Source organism: Chanodichthys erythropterus, chromosome 10, assembly GCF_024489055.1.
Source record: "Chanodichthys erythropterus isolate Z2021 chromosome 10, ASM2448905v1, whole genome shotgun sequence".
Taxonomy (NCBI): domain Eukaryota; kingdom Metazoa; phylum Chordata; class Actinopteri; order Cypriniformes; family Xenocyprididae; genus Chanodichthys; species Chanodichthys erythropterus.
This window is the reverse complement of record NC_090230.1, coordinates 6,398,722-6,421,390: the sequence shown is the minus strand read 5'-3', so window position 1 is coordinate 6,421,390 and position 22,669 is coordinate 6,398,722. Positions and strand designations below refer to the sequence as shown.

Genomic DNA, 22,669 nt, shown 5'->3' with positions numbered 1-22,669 from the left:
AGAACACAATATGAAATCAAGTTTGCAGTTATCAACGTGTTATAATTCAGTTAGCTACCTATAAACATGTTGACGGTTTAACTAACTTTCAGCAAAATTATTTAAACTGTTGTTCTGCCATGATAATGGTTGATCTGAAATCAAAAACTGTAGTATAACATAATTTATGCTATCAACAACTATACCACCCCTTGTGGCAATGCTGAAAAATAAACATCAAGTTTGCCTAACTAGGAACAAGGAACTCAAGGGGGCGATAGAGTTATCAAATGATTTAGTTAGCTACGTATAAATCTATAGCGCCACTTGTGGCAGAGCTGATAATGAAACGCACAGGATGAGCTACCCAAACACAATCTTTTGGACTGACGCTGCCTTCCCAAAGTTATCAGAACACCATATGAAATCGAGTTTGCGTGGCAATGAAAATTTGAGGCTAGACTCTATTGTATTGGTCAATGAGATCCCTGCAACAGGAAGTGCAGCCAAGCTTGTTCTTGATTTGTTCTTTGGATGTTTTAATCTCTAAATACCACTTTTAGGACATTGCAACATACTTTATTTACTTGTCAATTCTTTTAGTGCTAGACAAAAGTGTGCAGTGTGTTTTCGAGAAGACGTATTTTCAGCAACGGAGACCCCAGTGGAGCTCAGAGTGGTCTGCCTCTTGTCCTGAGGCCAAACTCTGGCAAAGGCCCAGAGACCTATTAGCAGGCCAGTTCTGAAGAGAGCTTTGTCTCACAAGAGATTTATTTAGAGCCAAAGAAATGCCAACAACTGTGTATTTGTCTGGGTATGTGTTTTGTAGCTCCAGGACCTAGAGTTGGCCAAAGTAGGAAAAAAAAATACAAAAATCCCACAAAAATCATCTCATCAGTAGCTGACACAATGTTTACTAATCTCTGAGAGATTGTGCCATGTTCAGACAATTGCACTTGCTCTGGGGATAAACAGAGCTAGCTGTAGAATTTAACAATGTAATATATCCAGATCATTAATACATATGATGCACGACTCATCGCATTTAACAAACCATTTGCTAGGAAACATCAAGTCTTGTAGTGATAGATTCTGTTTGTTTTCTAATCTGGGCTTTTGGACTGTAACCTAAAGGTTTGTGAGAAAGATTGCAAGAACAATCTAATACAGAGGAAAAAAAACAAACCCAATAGTGACAAAAATCTCAAGATGCATCCACCAAATTTAATAAGTCAACAGCAGGGACAACAGGAACAAAGAGATTCGCTCACCTTGCCTATGATGCTCCCGACCTCCTGTGAAAAGAGAAACAAAGCAAATGTCAGCTTATTGATTACCAAGCTGCTCGTCTGTCTGTGGGTTTTGATGAGGTAGGCTGGGTCTGGAGTATCTGTGCACTCGGGATCACATGGAACCATATTAGTTCAGAGCCCTCCAGGCTGTGGAAGCACTCTGTCCCTTTTAAATTTCCCATCTAAATTTTAAAGTGAACACAAATTGGTGTTCATAACCAATTTGATTTATGATGCCAAAAAGTGCAAAATTTAGGAATAAAGTTTATTTTGATTGAATATTAAAAAGCCATTTTTTTTCTTCTTTAGAGTAACATGCGCTGATTAACTGTTCCAAATATGGGTCAATTTCATGTTGACTTTAGTTCATCCAAGACTACTAAAGTGCAATGCACATTTTAAAAATGATTGTCAAGTGGCTCAACACATTCTTATTACAATTTGTAACTATTTTAAGTTTTGTTGAATTGGTGGCAAATTCGTACAAGCTCATTCATATGTTTTTATACGTATTAGGTGGACCTTCATGCACTCTTAAAACCATGTTTTTCTTATTGTGTTTTAAAGTCCCCCTGTAGTCAATAATTTTATTCCATTAAAACTCATCTTTGATCACCAAAATTACATATTTAAACGTAAAAAAAAAATCTTAATGCCTTAAATAGCTTGAATGTACTGTAACTCTACACCCTTACCTCATTTAATATACATGGGTCTATGAATATGATAATTAGCCCCGCCTCCACTCACTAGCACGAGCTCAGACGAGATCCACTCGGTCAACTTACTGAGGTAAACACTGTATAATGGTATCGCTTTTTACAACGTCTGACACATAACGTTCATATGATGAGCGTTTTGCTTGACTATGTCAATAATGTGTTGCTAATGTTACACAAACTATGTTCATATTTACGAGTCTGACAGCTGCCTGCTAAGAATCGGTATCCCTTGAAACTTTGAACAACTCAGAACGTCAGCGGAGAAAGGCATGTAGTTCATCATAACATCGTAATGTGCATCATACACACACCATATTGCTAAATCTACCTGATTTTTCATATCAACAGAAAAATATACTGGGATAACCTTCTTTTGAGACTCCTTGCGTGGTCAGTTAATGATATGCAAAAGCCCGCTGACACATTGATGTGATTGGTTACAAGGTAGTTTGTGACATCAGAAACACTAGCGATTTCAAACCGCGGGTTTGAGACTGTCTTTGGTTTATTGCAGTTTTAAAGTGAAAATACTCAGCAATGGTGTCGACTTATGAATTTGAACATGGTTTGTCATAAAGCATGTTAAAAACACCAGATAGACATATGAACAACATTAAAAACTTGGTTTTCTGTTCACATCTATTTTACGAATTCCTACAAAATTGGTACCTCATAAAACAGTTATGTTTTCCCATGAGATTGGGTTGGGTTGCTTTTGATTTATGTGAGTGCAAAACAAAGTTTGCAGAATGATGTCATGAACCATTAATTAATCCGTGACATCATGTACAAATATTTCTAGAAAAGTTTTCAGCAAGAATATGTGTTTAAAGTGCCAAGAATGTAAGGTATCACTTAAGTCTTGAAGCATCCCTGTTTATCCTCATTGAAAGATCAAATCACAATCTGTTGATGGAGAATTAAGAGAACATAAATTGGCACATAAATCATATAAATGTGGCAGTTTATTAACGGTTCATTATGTTTTCATTGGTTTTTCATGACTGTTTTTAATGACTCATTCCTTTTTAGAGATATGCAAATGAGAAATATCAAGGAGTTTTAGGCATGTGGGAGGAAATCTGTCACTGGCAGCTGGCTGACAGTTAAATGAACATGTTGACAACACTGTAATGACATGGCAATGAAATCTACAACCATTTGTTTACTAATAACTTCAATTCAAGTAGATTTAAAACATTTGGAAGAAGGAAAATACATCAAAAGAATCTAGTTGCAAATAATCATAGCATGATTCTCAGTTTTTTCACTGAACGAACACATGAAAGAATTATCAAATTAATAATTTATACATTTATAATGTTTTCTAAATCTATAATTTAAAATGTTTTGTTTATATACTGTACATTATATATATATATATATATATATATATAGACAGTATATATGCACAGTATATAAACAAAATATATTTAAATGTAAAAACCCACATTTTTGATGATGATGCATTGAAACTCAGTTCAAAAAGCTGATTTGCCCAGGCAAAATCTCACTTCCCGATACTATCTGCATGCTGAGTTTAAATCAGAGATTGTATTAAAACATCTCTGTATTAACAGGTTGACCCACTGGGAGTAGGTGCGAAACGAATCTACAGACACTGAGTTTAAGAAGTTTCAGTACAAAGCATCATCATTTTGAAATTTACCTTTAGATGTCAGGTTCCTACTCCCAGTATTGTCTTGCACTGAAAATACTAAATGTCTGTGGTGTCTATGTGCATTTTACCTTGCCGTGCATGAGCAGCCGGAGAGTTAGAGTGACATTCATGCCTCCATCTCCAAAATCCTGCTCACAGTTCATCCTGACGTGGGATTCAGACCCAGGGAGACGCATGAAAGATGCTCTACGGATGATGGAATGGGCAGGGAGGGGGGGAAGCAGGACTCTCTCCTTCCACTCACCACTCTAGAACGACAACACACAAAACATACGTCAATAACTCAAAGTGCCCTTATTATGCCATTTTAAATATTGCTCATTTTGTTTTGAAGGTCTCCGACAATAGATTAAAAACCGACAATAGATTAAAAACCGACAATAGATTAAAATGATGAAAAACTTTAATTTTCTCATAATATACATTGCACATCACCTCATTTCTCAATGAGTTTGAAAACGGTTCATTCAAAGATTCTTTTTTCTCTAAACCCCTCCTTTCCGAGAGCCTACTCTGCTCTGATTGGTCAGATGGCCCAGACTGTTGTGATTGGTCTACTGATTTCCGGGGAAAAAAAGAGCTCATTACCATATCTGAATTTAAGGATCTTCCTAGGTGCTTTTATACACAGTGATACAAACACTAACAATGGCTTTCTGTATCAATTCCAGCATGAGTCCTCATCCTTTCGGAAGTGCATGCAAAGTGGATTCACAGCACTAAAAACAGTGTATTCTTGACATGTCGACAACACATTCCAAACTGTCAACTACTTCTATATTTATGGGTATTTTGCCTTCATTGGGACTTGAAAGGTTGGGTGGGATTGGGAAACGAGCCCAACTTAGATTCAAACCGGTGTTGGTTTCTGTTTGCCTTGACGGGAGTCTGCGTGTCTCACAGCTGTAAATAAGATGATCTGTAATAGCCATGCCATCTGCTCTTATGTGCAAAGTATTCAGTTAAGTGAGGACAACCGTGACATGAGAATCCAACAATGCCTCAGCAGATGAATGATGACAATGAGGTGTTCAGTTACAGTGGCACCAAAGTCAGTATCACCAATTTAGCCAATCTCACAAAGCAGGAGAGGATGATTGTAAGTGCTTGCTGAAATCACCCCCACTGCATGCTCCACGTTTTTTGGTGAAGACCCAGAAGTGGAGTATGAGGTGATGCTGGTTTTGGCATTTTTTTTCCTTCTTTTGTGAAAGGAAATTGCAGGTTTTGTGCACCCATACCTCTACATGAGAAAAAAAACCACAGACTCTATTGAGACCATATGATGGCTTTATTTAGGCAGTGTGGTGTAAATAGTGGTGTTATTTCGTCCATTAGATTGAAAGGTCTAAAAAAGCCCTACATTTTTGTTACGCACAAAACGGCAAAAACTGGGTATTTGTTCACAAATCCTTTCATTATAACCAACAAAGTATAAACACAATGCCAATAAGAAATTAATTGCACAGCATAGACAGGTTCATTGATTATAACGGAAGTTTTTGCAAGAGTGTAGCTTTGTGTACCTTGCGTTGTAATTGACAGCAGTGAATATAATTCAGTGAATATCTTTGCTCGCTTTCTGTATATAATATATATTTTTCATACTGCTAACTTCACATCACAAAGTTTCTAGATTGACAACCGTATTTACTGTAAATCCATGATTAAATCCGATAGAGAGTGATAGCCATAGCAATGGACGAAAAAAACAACCTGATACTGTATGTGTGATCGGGCTCTTTATTGTCATTAGGGTAGGGTACTTTGTACTCTGTGTGTGAATGACTGTGTTTGACTGTCGTCCGCCACCATAGATCTTTATCCCTCTTTATCCACCCATAGACCCTCTCCTTGAGAGAAATCAGGACAGAAGTGGTCGAAAATGGACAAAAGACCAGGTGGAAACGGGAATGTGTCTCCCTCGGCTACTTGTGATCCGATCAACCAAAAAAAGTGTAAACAGGGCCAAAGTCATGTAATGTGACCAAAAAAGTCATGAGGTCAAAACAACACATAAAATACAATTAAATATACAAGAAATTATATTATAGACCCTTATGACTGTGTCAAGGTCAAAAATATCAGGCGGTTAGTTATATAAGGTTAGTTCAGGTTGTAAAATGTCATGCGGTGCACTCCCCACAAAATGTAATAATTTTTTGTTTTGAATCACTAAATCATATTTGTTAAAAAACCTTGAAAAATATATGTAAAAACATTTAGAAAAACAATGATTAAGATGTGCACATGGTATAAAATGTTATATACACCAGTGTTGTTATTGTTAACTATCATTTTTGGTAATTGAAACAAAGCTGAAGTAAAATGAAATAAAAAATATTAGATAAAAAGCTTAAGTGTAATCTTATAAATATTGCCTTGGCAAATAACTGAAATAAGATTATGCTGAGGTATTACAATTACTAAAACAAATATAAATAAAAGAAAGAAAGAAAGAAAGAAAGAAAGAAAGAAAGAAAGAAAGAAAGAAAGAAAGAAAGAAAGAAAGAAAGAAAGAAAGAAAGAAAAAGCATTGCAAAATGTTTTGCTTGTAGCCTACATCTCCTGAGGAATTGGAATCAAGGCTGCTTAGCACTTAAAAATTTACGTCAGCTTCTAAAGGTCCCCAAAATTAGACTGCATAAGTTATAATTTAAAAATTGATTGGCAAGTGTTGTTGAAGCTTCAGGGTGAATGAAATAAGCTGTCGGCTCTCAGAGGAACTGCTACATCAGACGTCACGAGTGCTAAAACAGCCGCATCACAGCATGCTTATGCAGTTGATGATTCTTAGAATCAAACGCTCCAACATCTGCTCGTCGTAACACCACCCAGATTCACCCACGTCGCGGTTTACTGAAATCTGCCGACAGGTTAATTAAAGCTGCCGTTGTCACGGCCGCTCAATTACAGGTGTGGGTGTGTGTTTTCAGATAACATCGGAAGACATCCAAGATTTCGACGTCAGCCGGGGCTCCAAAAAAGTAGGTCAGAAATCCAAAAAGCAAAGCAGCATCACATGAGAGGCATCGATGAAGCCGTCTGCTGCTTGTGTAGGAGTTTGGCAGTGTGTCATTTGGATAGTCATGTCCACGGGTGGTGCTGGCGTATGCGTGTCATTAGTGCAAAGCGATCGCTACTTGTGCCTGTCTCGTTTTCTTCTCTTCCTTCAAGGCGATCCACCAACCAATTAGAAGAAGAGACAGCGAGATGAACGGGAGAGAGATGGTGCCCACTGGTTTGCACCTGTGATTGCCATGATTTTGCCAAGTTGAGTGTGTTTACGAATTTTCTGTTGGTCCTGACAAAACATTACTGTTTAAGCAACCCCTAAGCCCTAAAATAAACCCTAAACTAGGGCCCTATGAGACAGGGTTATTGGCATTTGCTAAAAGTATCTCAATGATACTAAAATAACACTGCTATGAAAATGTTTTATTTTTCCCAGTTTCCATTTTATTTTTTTATTTTTTTTTTAACAAATTTCATGCTTTCCATTTTACTTTTGGTATGATTCAATTTTATTAGTCAAAATGAATTTCTAATCATTTAAAATCTTAATACTATAACAATTCCATGATTATTTTTAAAGAGTTTAACAATAGTACTCTATGAAATTTACTTTACTTTTTCAGAAATTCTGAGTTGTCAATTTAAATTTTTCTCAATTCAGTGATAATTTAATACAAATTTAGTAGGGATGCACCGATATCGGCCCGATACCAAGCTCATGTACTTGTACTCGCACTCGTAAAAATAGCCCGGATACCAAAGACCGATCCCTCACGTAACGTAACTGACAGAATTAACATTTGTTCTGTAATATTTGTTTAGCACTTTTTGAAAGTTAGGTTAAAAAATACTTATGCCCTTTGAAGGTTTTTGTGCTTTAAGTTTGTGACAAGCACATAAAAATTATTACTTTTTTCAATGGAGTAATAATAAAAAAGCTGTCCTTAATTTATTAGTCTCACTGTGTTGTACTTGGAAAACTGCCACATCACCCAAAAAAAAAAAAGAAAAAAAAGAAAAGAAATTAATACATGTCTAGGCATCTGTATTGATATCGGCGAGTACCCGGAAAAAAATGGTATTGGTGCATCCGTAAAATTTAGCATAAAAAAAAAGGTGGTAATCAAACATAAAACTTTTTCTTTAATGTTATCAAATGACATTTTAACAATTCCTTTCATTTTTGGGGGGCAAACAAAGTACTGCACAACAGAGGTTTGCTGTTTAAATTAAAACATGGATGAAAAATTGTGATAATGTGTGATATTCCTAAAAATAATTTTGTTAATAAACAGTATTATTACTATTATTGTTATTATTACTTTGAGAACTAAATTCTATTGTACAATAGTAATATACTGTTTATCTATCATAATTTATTCAAGTTAAACCAAACTTTTATTGTGTTTTGTATCAGTGTGTATCTAACGATAGATTTTCTCAAATGAAATGGTGAAATTCTTGTGAAGTGACTCTCAGAGCAGCTCTTTAAATAGTGAGACAACAGACGCTTAGTGTCACGCATGCCACTGTAAAAAATAATACACTCTATTGACTCAATAAAACAGATTACAAGCAATATCATTAAATTCAATTCAACAAATAGAATTGAGTTAGAATTAATCAAATGAATTCCTTAAAAGTCAACCATTTAAAATGTGTAAAATTAGCACCATTACAAAAACCACAAACTGACATAAAAAGCAAATAGTCCAACTAAATTAAACACTGATAACCATAATGTTGACCAAAAATATTCAATAAAATCAACATCAACTTCTAAACCTCTGTTAATTCTTGTGTTTCTCTTTCCTTCAGGGTATTTTTTTGTTATAAATTTTACTTAAATTTTACTCGTTTGAAATGGTTGACATTTAAGGAATTAATTTGATTAATTCCAACTCAATTCTATTTGTTGAATTTAATTGATATTATTACTTGTAATCTGTTGCCAAAATTGTATGGAGTAGATATAGCGTATTACTTTTTACAGTGTATGTGTAATAGATGTAACTGTACTGCTCATTCAGAGACAGACTTTATATTTAAATAGCAGCCATTTTGTAGTTTAACATCCACAGACACTATTCTATATCACCATGCGATTAAGCAACCCTACTTTTGATTTATTCATCCCAAATTTTGCCAAATTCTATGACATTCCATGTTATACAATAAATTCGATTTTTATTAATTGATTCTGCGATGCCATCCATAATTTTCGCATTATGGAAATCACAGGGCCCTAATCATGTCATAAACCCAACCATAATCACTCACAAGGAAATAATAACAACTAAAGTCAATATGGCAACAAAATTTCAAATACAAAAAAATAAAAAAACAGCAAAATGCTTAACAGTTGACTAAGATACATTTATCAAAGCTGTGGTAACTTACTGTAGAAGAAAACATTGAGGAGCAGAACATAATCAAAGAATAAATATGTCCATTGTATGTTTTTCAAACCAGGTCTTGGAAATGAATCGGCTGCTTCTACTGATGTCAACTTTCAAATAGTCTGTGTTCCTACCAATTTAACCAAGAAATTCAACCAAGATATGCAAATGATGTCGGTAGGTATTAAATCAACCTCCTGGACTTGTTTGAATAAAAAGTGCAGTGCTGACTATTAAGGTTTCCCTGCTAGCCAGCAATCAATTACATAAAAGTGTAAAAGCCAATCTGATTTTCTATGACTCCGGCAAAGGCCCCTTTGGGTGTTCACTGTCGCCGTCAATCCAGAACCACTAAACCACAGCCCTAACCCTAAAATGAAGCCAGAAATGGTGTTCCTTCCTGGACCAACAAGGATGTTTATGCATCTGACTGTTTATCTTCCTACTCTAGGATTATTTACACCTGTATATCTACGAACCTGTAGCAATATTTCTGTTGGAACACAATCTTCCATTTAATTAATGCTAATCACCTGTAAATCTCTCTTCTCTTTATGTGTAATACAATGCCACGTCTAACGAAGACTAATTGGCAGTGCTAAATGATGCTTCGCCACCCTGTAGTGTGTGAAAATATGGATTGTCAAGAGTGTCCACAATCAATTACAGCTGAGGTCTATACTCTATAAGCCTTTATTCTGAAAAAAAAATAATTACATGCCTCACAGGTACTGGATTATTTCTATTTAAAAAAAAATTAGATTACTGTGAATAAACTACTACTTATGTTATGCTTCATTAATTTGAAAATAATAATAATAATAAATTCTTGTTTGTCCTTAATAATAATGCATACGAGTTCAATGAATTACAAAATGTAAGTCAAGAATTTTGTTTTAATGTTTGTAAAAGTGCATTTTTTTGAAAGATGAAATCAAGGCATTTAAATTTTATTCCACAAAATTTTGGCAAAATTTCACTAATGTGGCCACACCTTAAATCAATTATTAATTTCTTCAATATCTGAGATTTTTAGCTCTTTGGACATGCACAAATTTTCTGAGTAAGGTGTTTGAATGGCCCAAAATTCTGAATAAAGCAAAAATATGTACCCGTGTTATTCTGATTCCAGAAACCAGAATATTGGCTTAATCTGATTATAGCGATCAAGTTCATGTTTTTACATGATGCTTACATAATTTGAATACAGTATGACCAAATTCTGATCAATATCAGAATATCCTTGTGCATGCAAATGCAGCCATTGATGATATCAGAAGGTAATAATAGGAGCAATTCCATGGTATTTACATGGTACTCCAAGGAAAAGATTATCATGTTAAGCATGTCTGAACATAATAAACAGAATGCCTCAGGTGTCCTTACATAAATGTAACATGTGATACTGACCACATGCTGTGAACTAGTATCCCAAATGCACGCGATTTGAGTGCATTTTAGAGCACAGCTTGAGATCGATACATGCTCTTGCACTGACATTAAGGAGCACCTGCCCTCATGCTGGGAGGGTTTGGATATGAACACAAACTCAGGATTCATTCAAAGCATCTGTATGCAGGGAGGCGTTCTAGGTCACGGCAGAGCGCTGCTATTTGCATTGGTCTGGTTCTCTCTTTCGCTCTCTCTCTTCTTCCATGTTTGACACGCAGCTCGAATACACACCCTGCCAGTCAAGGCTGTACGCGTTAATGTGTCGGTTCACTGCGTGCTTGTCCCGCAGCCCCCACCCCCCTCACCCCGTCGACATTCATAATGGCGCATTCCGTAAATGCAAGAGCTGTTATAGGAAACCACCAACCCGAGAATGGAAGGGGTGCCCCAGACAGGCCTTAATGATCACTAGGGCCTTGATGAACACTTGGGAATGATTTCATTCTGCATTGTCAAGTCAAGTCACCTTTATTTATGTTGCGTTTTCTACAATATAAACTGTTTCAAAGCAGCTTCACAATAATAAACAGGAACATTTTTCAACTGGTTCACGTTGGTTACGGAAATTCGTAGTGTTGACCAACAGAAAGCAGCATGGTTAAAAGCCCAATATATCAGTATGATATTTGGCACTTTTTAAATATCGGCATCGACAAGTTTTTCTGTTTGGCCGATGTGTCAAGTCGAAGACTTTTATTTTGACAGCGCCTGAGCACACAGCTCTCCCATTCTCCGTCTTTATTAGTTTGCGGTCTGTGTTTAAAGGATTAGTTCACTTTAAAATTAAAATAAAAAAATACCCCAAGATTTACACACCCTCAAGCCATCCTAGGTGTATATGACTTTATTCTTTCTGATGAACACAATCAGATTAATAAATATCCTGACACATCTAAGCTTTATAATGGCAGTGAACAGGACCAACGAGTATGAAGCTCAAGAAAGTGCATCCATCCATCATAAACATACTCCACACAGCTCTGGGTGGTTAATAAAGGCCTTCTGAAGCAAAGTAATGCTCTTGTGTAAGAAAAATATCCATGTTTAACAAGTTAAAGTAAAACAAGTTAAAGTAAAATAAAGTAAAATATCTAGCTTCTGTTAGAACGCCATCTGTATTCATCTCACGGAGAAAGTGTAATTACTCTTGCAGGTCAAAACACTATGTCCTATGCCTTCCGTATTCAACGTACAGAAAAGAAAAAAAAAAATTTAACTGACGCAGTTATGCTTTTTTCCTAAGCTGAATACGGAAGGTGGTCTGGCAGAAGCTAGATATTTTACTTTATAAATTATTAAATATGGATATTTTTCTTATACACAAACCCATCGCTTCGCTTCAGAAGATCTTTATTAACCACCCAGAGCCGTGTGGAGTATGTTTATGATGGATGGATGCATTTTCTTGAGCTTCAAACTCGTTGTCCCTGTTAACACTGATTGTGTTCGTCAGAAAGAAGAAAGTCATATACACCTAGAATGGCTTGAGGGTGAGTAAATCTTGTGGTAATTTTAATTTTAAAGTGAACTAATTCTTTAAAAGTATTAAAACTAATAAGTTAACACTAATTAAGTATAAAACACTAATACTTTCTCATTTATTGTCAGCATTCAGCAAATACGCATTTTTGTCATTTAAACTGATCTTTGAATATCTAATAAACATTTCATTTTACAAACCTTGCAGACTTGCGGACAGGAGAGTTCAGCTTTACTGGAAACACACGATCAACAAACTTTAAACCCTTGATTTCAGACTATACTGCACTATATTCAGTTGCCCACTATGTCATGTTGTCATTTTCACTGGTTTTGCTGTATGCAAATTTTGTTACCTTGCTTTATTTGAAAGAAAAAAAGATTCCCAGTGCACACAAACTTATCAGATTACCGGCTACTCTGTTGTTTACTTCCTTTTTATTTATATATATATATTTAATTTTTTAAAGGTGCCCTAGATTCAAAAATGTAATTTACCTCGGCATAGTTAAATAACAAGAGTTCAGTACATGGAAAAGACAGAGTGAGTCTCAAACTCCATTGTTTCCTCCTTCTTATATAAATCTCATTTGTTTAAAAGACCTCCAAAGAACAGGCGAATCTCAACATAACACCGACTGTTACGTAACAGTCGGGGTGTACGCCCCCAATATTTGCATATGCCAGCCCATGTTCCCAACATTATGAAAGGCAGTAGACAAGGGCAGCCAGTATTAACGTCTGGATGTGCACAGCTGAATCATCAGACTAGGTAAGCAAGCAAGGACAATAGCAAAAAATGGCAGATGGAGCAATAATAACTGACATGATATCATGATATTTTTAGTGATATTTGTAAATTGTCTTTCTAAATGTTTCGTTAGCATGTTGCTAATGTACTGTTAAATGTGGTTAAAGTTACCATCGTTTCTTACTGTATTCACGGAGACAAGAGCCGTCGCTATTTTCATTTTTAAACACTTGCCGTCTGTATAATGCATAAACACAACTTCATTCTTTATAAATCTCTCCAACAGTGTGTAATGTTAGCTTTAGCCCATTAGCCACGAAGCACAGCCTCAAACTCATTCAGAATCAATGTAAACATCAAAATAAATACCATACTTACGCGATTAGACATGCTGCATGATGAACACTTTGTAAAGATCCATTTTGAGGGTTATATTAGCTGTTTGAACTTTTTTTATGTTGTTTAATGCAAGCGCGAGCTCTTGGGGTGTGGAGCACGAGATTTAAAGGGCCACACACCCTGAATCGGCTCATTTCTAATTATGCCCCAAAAGGATCGGCCATCAAAAAATTTTGACCTCTGCGTGAGGTGTGCTTCATTCAACACTGCACCTTTTTTGCCCACAAAATTTCAGTAATGTGACCGCGCCTTTACTAACTCCATTATGTATTATCTCAAGCTACAACAAAGCTATAAAAGTAGTCTTAGCAATAAACTGCTCCTCTGGGATGTTTCATCCAGACCTGATTTGAGATAAACTATTTACTGAGCTCATACACTGTACCCTCTAAGGTTGTGGATTACGAGCTGGATTAATTTCAAATTTGAAGGACTTTCTTGGACGTCCATCAGTACACACAACAGAATTTCTATTACAGCCCATGACACTTCGTCTCAGTGCACATGAATTATGGAACTGATTTCAAATACTTGTAGGATGGGGTTAAAACCATTCTTTAGATCCCTTTCCACCCCCAATTCCCTTCCTCTTTCCTGGTGACCCATGGATGACTGATTCACGGCCTATCCCAAGGGTTGTCCGCCAATATCACCATCACTCCACCAAATAAAACAGACAAGCTTCCATCTCTATAAATGCTGTGCTGTCCTTGGACTGGATGCTTTATTAACATCACACAAGGGCTGAGTTAATGTTATTGTTGGGTGAATTGAATTGACGATATGAAAAGAAGCTGTTTAAAAGTACTGGGTCTAATCTCTAATGCAGGACAACAATGAGCCAGCAGGCCTTGGGTAAATAATATTTCTCTGCTGAAAAAAAGCATTTATTCTTAGATTTAAATCCCCACATGAACTCATTTCCCCAATTTCATTTGAGTTTGAAGCATTAAAATGCATGCAGACAGTGTAATATGTAAGTAATAAGATACGAGAGGCTGTGCTCTATCGTGAATAAGTCACGGCTGAAGGGCGTTGTGCCTAACAACACGAAGCGGAGCGCCTGCAACCCCTTCAGCCGTGACTTATTCACGATACAGCACCAGCCTCGAGTACCTTATTGCTTTTATAAAACGGTTACCACACTATACAAATATTAAACTCAAAAAATATATGTATCAATACAACTTTCATGAAGTAAAATCGCTAAAAGCCTTCCTTCCGCCGGAAAAAAAATAGTCCCTGACTGTGAACAGCAACAGAAGTTACATTATTACTCCATTAGATGGCGGCAAAGACTGTCTTTATGAGTGTGTAAGTCAGTAGCAAAGACTTTTATATTGAAAAGACTGAATTGTTGTGAACACGGAACAAGAAGCAACTGACAAATGCTTTGAATAGTGCTGTCAGTCATGGAAAGCCCCTTAACTGTTCAAAGGACAAGATAAAACATTTAAACAGATTTTTTCTTATGAACTTAGGACTGACCTGAAGGAAAATGCTAAATCTGAATGCAGGTAATAAACTCGCTCACTCAATCTCTTTCTCACAACTCTCTTCTACATAATAAAGTAAGCTTCAATAAATAATATCAATTGAGAACATATGGTTTATGTTGCTAAGAGTGGTTGCTGAGGGTGTTGTGTAGTGACAGAACCATGGGGTGAATTGTGAATAAAACACAGCTAATGACCAATCAGAATCATGGAATCAGAATAAATATATAATACATAAATTATTATTTGTAAATAAAATGTTAAATGTTACATATAAAATGATTTAATGATTTATGATTTTTATACTGCAGATAGTTTTCCTCCAATTTGCAGTGCACTGATTGTCATACATTAACTCGTTGATCAGTTTTCAGAAACAGATCCTAAAATTATAACATTGATAAGAAAATTTGTTCAGAGATCATGTAATAATGAATGCACTGAAAAAAAGAGGAAATACTAAAATACTTAATAAAAAATAAATACATATATAAAATATACATTAACACACTTATGTATTAAATAAAAATATATATAAAAAATACATAAAAACTGCCCTGCATCTTTATTTAATACATATGTTTATTTAATGTATTTTTAATGTAATGCTTGAATATTACCGTTCTCTGTTATTCATACCATATCTGAATTATTTGAAATATCCTGAACTAAAAAGAAAAATCAAACAAGTTAAACATATTGCATAATTGTCCCAATTATGAATTTGTATGCCAATCTCAAACAAGTTTTGCCCTTTACACACATGGAACAACAATCAATCAGTTGGAGAAAATGTGTATAATAAAGAAAAATACTTAATAGGACAAATAAATACATGAAAAATACATTAATACACTTATGTATTAAATAAAAATAAATATTATAGTATTTTAATTTAATGCATATGTTTATTTAATGGATTTTTAATATAATGTTTATATATTACTCTTATCTGCCATCCATCACATACAGTATCTGAATTATCCAAAATCTGACACAAATATATAACCAAAAATCAGATTAGTGAAAGTGTCAAAATTATGAATGTGAATGCCAAATATCTGATCAATTATCTAGTTTTTTGCTGATTACACACAAACAAGATCCAATCAGTGGAAGATTGGAACTGATTGCCAATGTAAGTCATTAAAAACAAAAATTACACCTAACATGTGCTGTTTTTCACAAATATCTTGCACAGAGGGGTATTCACCGACACACACACTATTTAAATAGCCGGAGTGTAGGGTAGCATGTCTCAGCTTTGACAGGGCCTTGCCAGAACACAAAGACAAAACAAGATCATGCAGTTTCGCCTTTCCTCCCTCCACCCACTCCATCCATCCTCACGTCTCACCCTCCCTCTCCTTCCATCACTCATCCCGCGCTCATGATCACTATAATTATGCTGAGTGGGATAGCAGGGGCGTTGAAGAGCTCTCGAAAGAAGCCAAGTTCTCCACTCTGAAGTACGCGTGCTTAAGTACAAAGCAGTCAGACTCAATTTAGGCTGATTTCTTTTGTGACTGTTGCGTCACAATCGTACATTATTACGTTTTGTTACGATAATTGCCGCAACTGACGGCGTAAGTGGCTCCGGGTGAACTGCGAGAGCGGGCGAGTTAAGGATGGATTTCTCGTGATGGGTGGATTTTCTGATTTCTATCTTTTCTGAATCAATTTCCTCGCTGACAGCTCGTGCCACTACAACAACTTAAAAGGTCAATAAATGCATTCGCAAGCCCCTGAGGTAAAGATAACACCATGTTATCAGGAAGCCGAGAGCGATTATACAGTCAAAGACTTAGCATAATTACTGCGCTGTGGAGATTTTAAAGGCGAGTTGACTTTAAGCGCAAACTGAAGTGACAGTACTTTTGTAGCTGCGATATTATTTACTCTCACGCTTCGTGTCTTTATGTCCCGCTCTCTCGTTCTCAGCAGAGAGCTGAGTGTGCAGCGCAGGGTAATGTTGCTTTGTGGATGCAACTCTGCCGGATGACTGACAGCTAAATGGCGTCGGTGACCTTGGCCGCCAAGGGGCTCCGGCCGTCTGAGATTTATGTGACAGGTCTGAAAACAACTAAGCAAAGGGATTCAGACCGGAGGAGGAATCCTGCATGCTGCTGACGGCACCTCCATGCAACAAGGGGCAAATGTGCAGAAATGCACAGAGGAAAAATCAAAAGGAAGATGCAATGGTGAATACAGACACAAACCAAATGTAAATTTCATACTAAATTGAGAAAATTACTAAAGCAATAGTTGAAAAATATACTCATAATGTATTCGACTTCATGATATATATATATATGTACATTGATAATCATAATCATACAACACTCTCTCTCTCTCTCTCTCTCTCTATATATATATATATATATATATATATATATATATATATATATATAGATATTTGTTATTAAATTAAATTACCATTATTATTATTATTACTATTAATAATACTACCACTACAACTACTACTAATATGTTGCTGCTAATAATAATACTAATGATAATAAATGATGAAAATGTATTTTGGGGGGAATTGTTTCTTTAAATTTTGCAGCTGCTAATTATGTACATAAATGTCTGTCACCAGCTAAACATTTACTAAACTACGGCAAGGAAAAGATCAAAAGGAAAATACAAATAGTCAGAAAATCTGTGCGAAAGGTGATATGACTCATGAGATCACAGCCACCCTGAGTTTTCCATAGAGTGCTGATCTGGAATCAGCCTCCTCAATAAAAAAAGAAGAAAAAAACATAGTAGAAGAGGAGTAGCAAACATACTCCTGACCTCAGATCAGTGAACAAGGGCATATAATCTAAACTGCTGTTTGCACAAGGACAAAGAGAAACAGAATGCTGGGTAATATTCAAATTACGGACATCAAACATTTGAATCTCAGCACTGGAAAGGCATGATCAACATACTTCAGCTATAGGACATAAATTAGGGGCTAGTTCATAGGGATAATGTCAAGTCAAATCATTCTAAATTAAACCTAGTGTAGTTTTACAAGGACTGTTTTCTAATATGGATGATACTATTGATCGTCTGCACCAAAATGACCTCTACTTCCTTTACAGTCTCTTATTCCATTTGAGGACATTTTTCCTAGACAAATGTAGCCAAATCATGTATTGCATTATGCTGTACAAGACTCAAGCCTTTACCCCAAAATATAAAGCTGCTAGAGAAAGAGTTAGCTTAGATGCTAATGCTAATTACAGATTTAACCTAATGCTAATCCTAACAACAAGGCTGCTGTTTTTTGCTTATTGTTCGTGTGTCTGATTCTCATCCTATTTGCATTTTCCTCTGATAGGTTTCTTGTGTCAGGACCACTTATAAAAGAGAAATAGTCAGGAATACTTTTTCTTGCCTAGTTCCATCATCTAAATTACATTGCAGACATTTTCTTGGATAAATCAGCCTGTTCATGAACTACAAAATAAACAGACTTTTACCACATAAAATCTAAACCTTTAGTTAGCTACTTGGACTAAAAGCTTAAACTACATGTTTACTGTCCTTAAAGGTGCAATATGTAAGATTTTTTGCAGTAAAATATCCAAAAACCACTAGGCCAGTGTTATATATTTTGTTCACTTGAGTACTTACATTATCCCAAATGTTTCCAACTATTTGTAAATCGTGAGAAAATTGCAATTTTAACCAAGGCTCTGGGACGTGTGAGGAGTCGCCTGTCAATTGTGTCATACTTGCGTTACCCTCGGTTTCTGGTTTTATTTTGTAGAAACCATGGAAACACCAAAGACACTTTAATATATTAAATGTTTTAATAGACAAGGGAACAACTGTCTGGTTACGTTTATAGACAGAAAACTAATTGTTGTTATATAGCTCAACATGTTTAGTCTTATTGTTTAAATCTAATTTTCTTGATTTTTTGCAAGTACCATGCTTTACCATGCCAAGTAGCTAACATAGCATAATCAGATGCAGCTTTATTTTTAGTAACAGTAATACAGTACGTTTTAAAATTAATTGCATGCCATTTATCAACACAAGCCATCCAGCATTGTAATACACATTGTTTGGTCATCAAAATTACAGAACGACATAAGCATACATCTATAAGACTCTGATTTTTAAGATGGTCTATTTCTTGTCTCAAAGCAGAAATGAAACTGTATGAATAACTCCAAATTGGCTGGTTGTGAAATTGTTGAGGCCAGCATACTCTCTTATTGCAAGAGGAGCACTTAAACCCTGAAGTAAAATTGTAATTTTGCACATAATAGAAGTAGTTAAAGTCAAACACATGACTACTAATCCAACCGCTGTGCCTAGCATATGAAGGTATCAGCGATTTCCCTAATGCTTAAACCCAATGCAATTCTACTCATCATTTTTTCTCATTTTGTGCAAAAGGCTCCAGCTGAGTGGCGGTGCCGAATTAAATTTGTTCAGTGATCTCAGACTCCAAGCAAAGCTTGGAGTACAAGGACTGGGTAGGTACTTAATGAGTGTAGGCAATAACCTGAAACTGCCCCATTTTGATTTAATTAGATGCTCCACACAAGCATCAGAGTTATTTATCCTTCCAGAGGCTGTGCCGATGGGTTTTGGCGCACCCGGCAGGAAACTCCATTTCCACTTCGCTTTTCTTAGCTTTCATTTCTTACCCCTCGGTTCCTCAGCCGCCACTTGGCTGCCCTCCTCTACTCAAGTCTGGGTGAAGGTCACCGGCCGAGAATATTGGCAGAGGAAAATTACCCCAGCTTGTTTTCTCATTTTCTATCTCTGACCCCGGTTCTGAAGTGGCAAAGGATTACTCGCATACCAAAGGATGGCGTGTGAATACAACGGAGATTGGAAAGAAAGGACCAGAGAAGCAACGTAAAGAGTTATTAGATTTTGAGTTCCCAATTGCTTCCCGTGAAACTATGCTGAAATCACATGGGGTGGATAATCTGCCATTAGTTGGACATCTGCAAGTGCTTCCTCTTTACCAGAGCCATATTGCATAAGCTTGTGATTGCCACTGTGGAAGACTTCCTAAAAGACATTGTTAAATGAATCCGCCACTTTATTTCAGACTGTTTCCCAAAGCAGACTTGAGAGCACTCCTATCTTGTTTCTTGCCTTACACGGAGATTATGGGAAACTTCGCTCATGATGAGCCAACCCCAGCCTTCCTGACACAAACTGACCCAAATACATAATATACCAGTGCTGCAGTGCATCTTCCATTTGAATTAAATTGCGACTGATGCCTTCAGTTGCTGTCATGACTCTGGCTTCTCTTTCTTTCTTTCTTTTTTTCAAGGGTTGGCTTGTGATATCTGTGCCATTAGAGGCCTGTGTTAGCCAGCCCTTTCAATGACAGATATGTGGTAGGTTTCGGGACTTGACGCCTGAGCCCAGTAGAGCATGGTGCTAAAACAACACAGCGTGCCACCCACCCTTCACACAGGGGTGGATTCCAGGACTGTTGCACAAAGCAAACTGAGCGGGGCTGGGCAGAGGGTCGGGGAAGGGCTTTTGTCAGCTGCACAAGCAGAGCGGTTCGGGCGTGTGCCTCTGATCTTTGGGAAGCTCCTCAGCTGTTCCATGCTGGACAGCTGGACCCCTGAGGGATCCAGACAGCCTGCTCAAATTAGAGTACAGGCGACAGGACTCGACACATTTCCCTTGTGAAAACATGTCTTGCTTTTGCTACACACAACTGTACAAATTCCACCAATCACCACATTTTTAATTATTCAAAGTATATAATTCGGCACTATGTGATGTCGCCAAGTAGGACCTATTGCTGGATCAAAAAACTTTGGACTACCATTCCTGAATCAATGATGTAACTCTCTATTACTTAATTAAACATATATTTTAAAGGGACAGTTTACCCAAAAATGAAAAAACTCATAATTTACCCTCATGTCATTCCAAACCTGATACTAATCAAAGATACTTTGAGAGATGTCTGAATGTTTTTTGTTTATACAATAGAAGTCAATGGTCACCAAAATGGTTTGATCACCAACATTAATCAATTATTATTTTTATTTTTTTCAGAACTTTTGTGTTCTGCAGAAGAAACAAAGAAGGGCTTCCAAGTTTTTTTTTTTTTTTGTTTGTTTGTTTTTTTCACACGTTCAGTGATGATGAACGTTTTCAATTTCTGTATTAAAATGTTGGGGGCAGAGTACAGTAATATCAAAATTGTCAGTGTGAGACAACATAACATCATAAAAAACAAGGGTTATTAAAAAATATATATATTCTTAAGTAGTTTTGTATACTCTTTTTAGAAAATAAAAATCAAGAAATTGTAAACTGTTGTTGGCAGCTTAAACAACCAAGTAAAACCAGAAAAAAGTCAAACAATTGTGTCGACTACATGCAATTGATACACAGCAATCCTAGTTGTGTCTACTTCACCTAGTTCCTAAACCCATGTGCCTAATCTTATCCCAAACCCTACCTACACAATCAATACCGATTTAGATACTGATTCACAGAGGTTCAAGCCACCAAAAGACTAATCCCATTGGTTGATATATTTGTTGTTCTAAGAATTTTCTTCAGAAAGTTGTAATAGCATGAAGCAGTTTAAAGGCACTCTGCCTACATCCAAAGCTGCTCCACAGGGGTGACAAAGAACACAAGAAATTCATAGCCATTCCCACAAATATTTGAAGTTCCCAATGCTCCTTTGAAGGCCTGGGCACTTTAACTTCAACCAAGCCCTACACTTCAGTTGAACAGTGGTCAGCCTCACACCACTTCTCCTCAAGGTTTTAATGAGGTCCACGGGGAGCAAAGCAGCCTGCCCGTCGTGCCCTAACACTCTGTAAGAGCGCTGACCTCCTGCCCCATCATACTGTCAAACTGTGTCATAAGAGACCCAAGAACTATTAAAACCAAATAAGAAATGAAAAACGAGTTGCAAAACTTGCACCGCTAATGATCCGTTCAGTGTACATGTTGGCTTGCTGCTGTTTATTTCTCAATTTTGGTCAAAGATACGCCAGGCTGATTAATGTTCAGTCACACGGAGGTGATGATAATTACCCTGACTGATAAAATGTCAGAGAGGTTATATTCGGCCCTGTTCTTGATAACCAGCTCCCTTACCATTTAATCCCTACATAATACAGATATATTGTTACTCTATATCATAGCCATTGTGATGACTAATCTAACCTAATCTTCTTTAATTATCAAACTTTATGGTAATAGCAGCAAATTATTGCTATTTTTGCCATTTGCCCTATAATCTATAAAGCAAGTTATCAGTAGATTGAGTCACGGAAAGTGTAAGCTCTGTGATGTTTTCAAAACATTTCTCTGTTTGTTTGAGCAGCCCGAGCAGCCCGGCGACAACAGCAAAATTGACCTAACCAATGGGGCGAGTTTGGGGTGGAGCTATCAGTTTGACAGACCAATGGCAGACAGGGAGTGTTTCAGTTTGAAAACCATTTTTTTTTTTTTTTTTTTTTTTTTTTTTTGCTGTTATTCAGTGTAGTGACACTAGCAGTGTTGGAATTACACACTTCAATTTATATAAATCAATTTCAGAGATCTTTCTAACAAATCAATGCATAAACATGATGCAACAAGCATGCTACTTGAGTTTGTGCGTACAATGAGCAAGTGTGTGTGTGCATTAATGAGACAGAGATGGCCTTTTGATTTATTTGCATTACAAAGCAGGCACAAAGACAGACTGTAATCTGATTCACTGAAAAGCATTCTTCAGATAAACAAAATTACTGCTTTAAAAACTTGCGCACCATCAAATCCTGCACTCCTGGTGTTCAGAAGGATAGATTTGGAGAGATATAAATAAATATATTATAAACAGATACATCTGATTAAAAATCCTCTTTAAATAACGTCGCAAATGAATGTATCGTCACAGACGAATCTCATTATTCCTTCAAATGACAAATGGTAAACCCAGGCTGTAATATTCATATACTAATATCCTGGATCCCGTTGTGATTTAATAAATGCACTGCTGACATT

General features: G+C 36.3%; 1 protein-coding gene across 7 annotated transcripts in view; it reads right to left on the bottom strand.

Moving 5' to 3' along the window:
• pcbp4 (poly(rC) binding protein 4) overlaps positions 1–22,669 on the bottom strand; it is a 97,079-nt gene that overhangs the window by 38,131 nt on the left and 36,279 nt on the right. For 6 of the 7 annotated variants that reach the window (XM_067395886.1, XM_067395889.1, XM_067395890.1 and 3 more), the window contains 2 exons: positions 3,743–3,922; positions 1,251–1,274 (listed from right to left, as the gene is read on the bottom strand). In XM_067395886.1, the coding sequence (XP_067251987.1) occupies positions 1,251–1,274; positions 3,743–3,850 (132 nt within the window). In that variant the 5' untranslated portion in view covers positions 3,851–3,922. Of the gene's footprint in view, positions 1–1,250; positions 1,275–3,742; positions 3,923–4,109; positions 4,215–22,669 lie in introns of those variants that run through there. The other variant, XM_067395888.1, reaches the window with a different exon arrangement.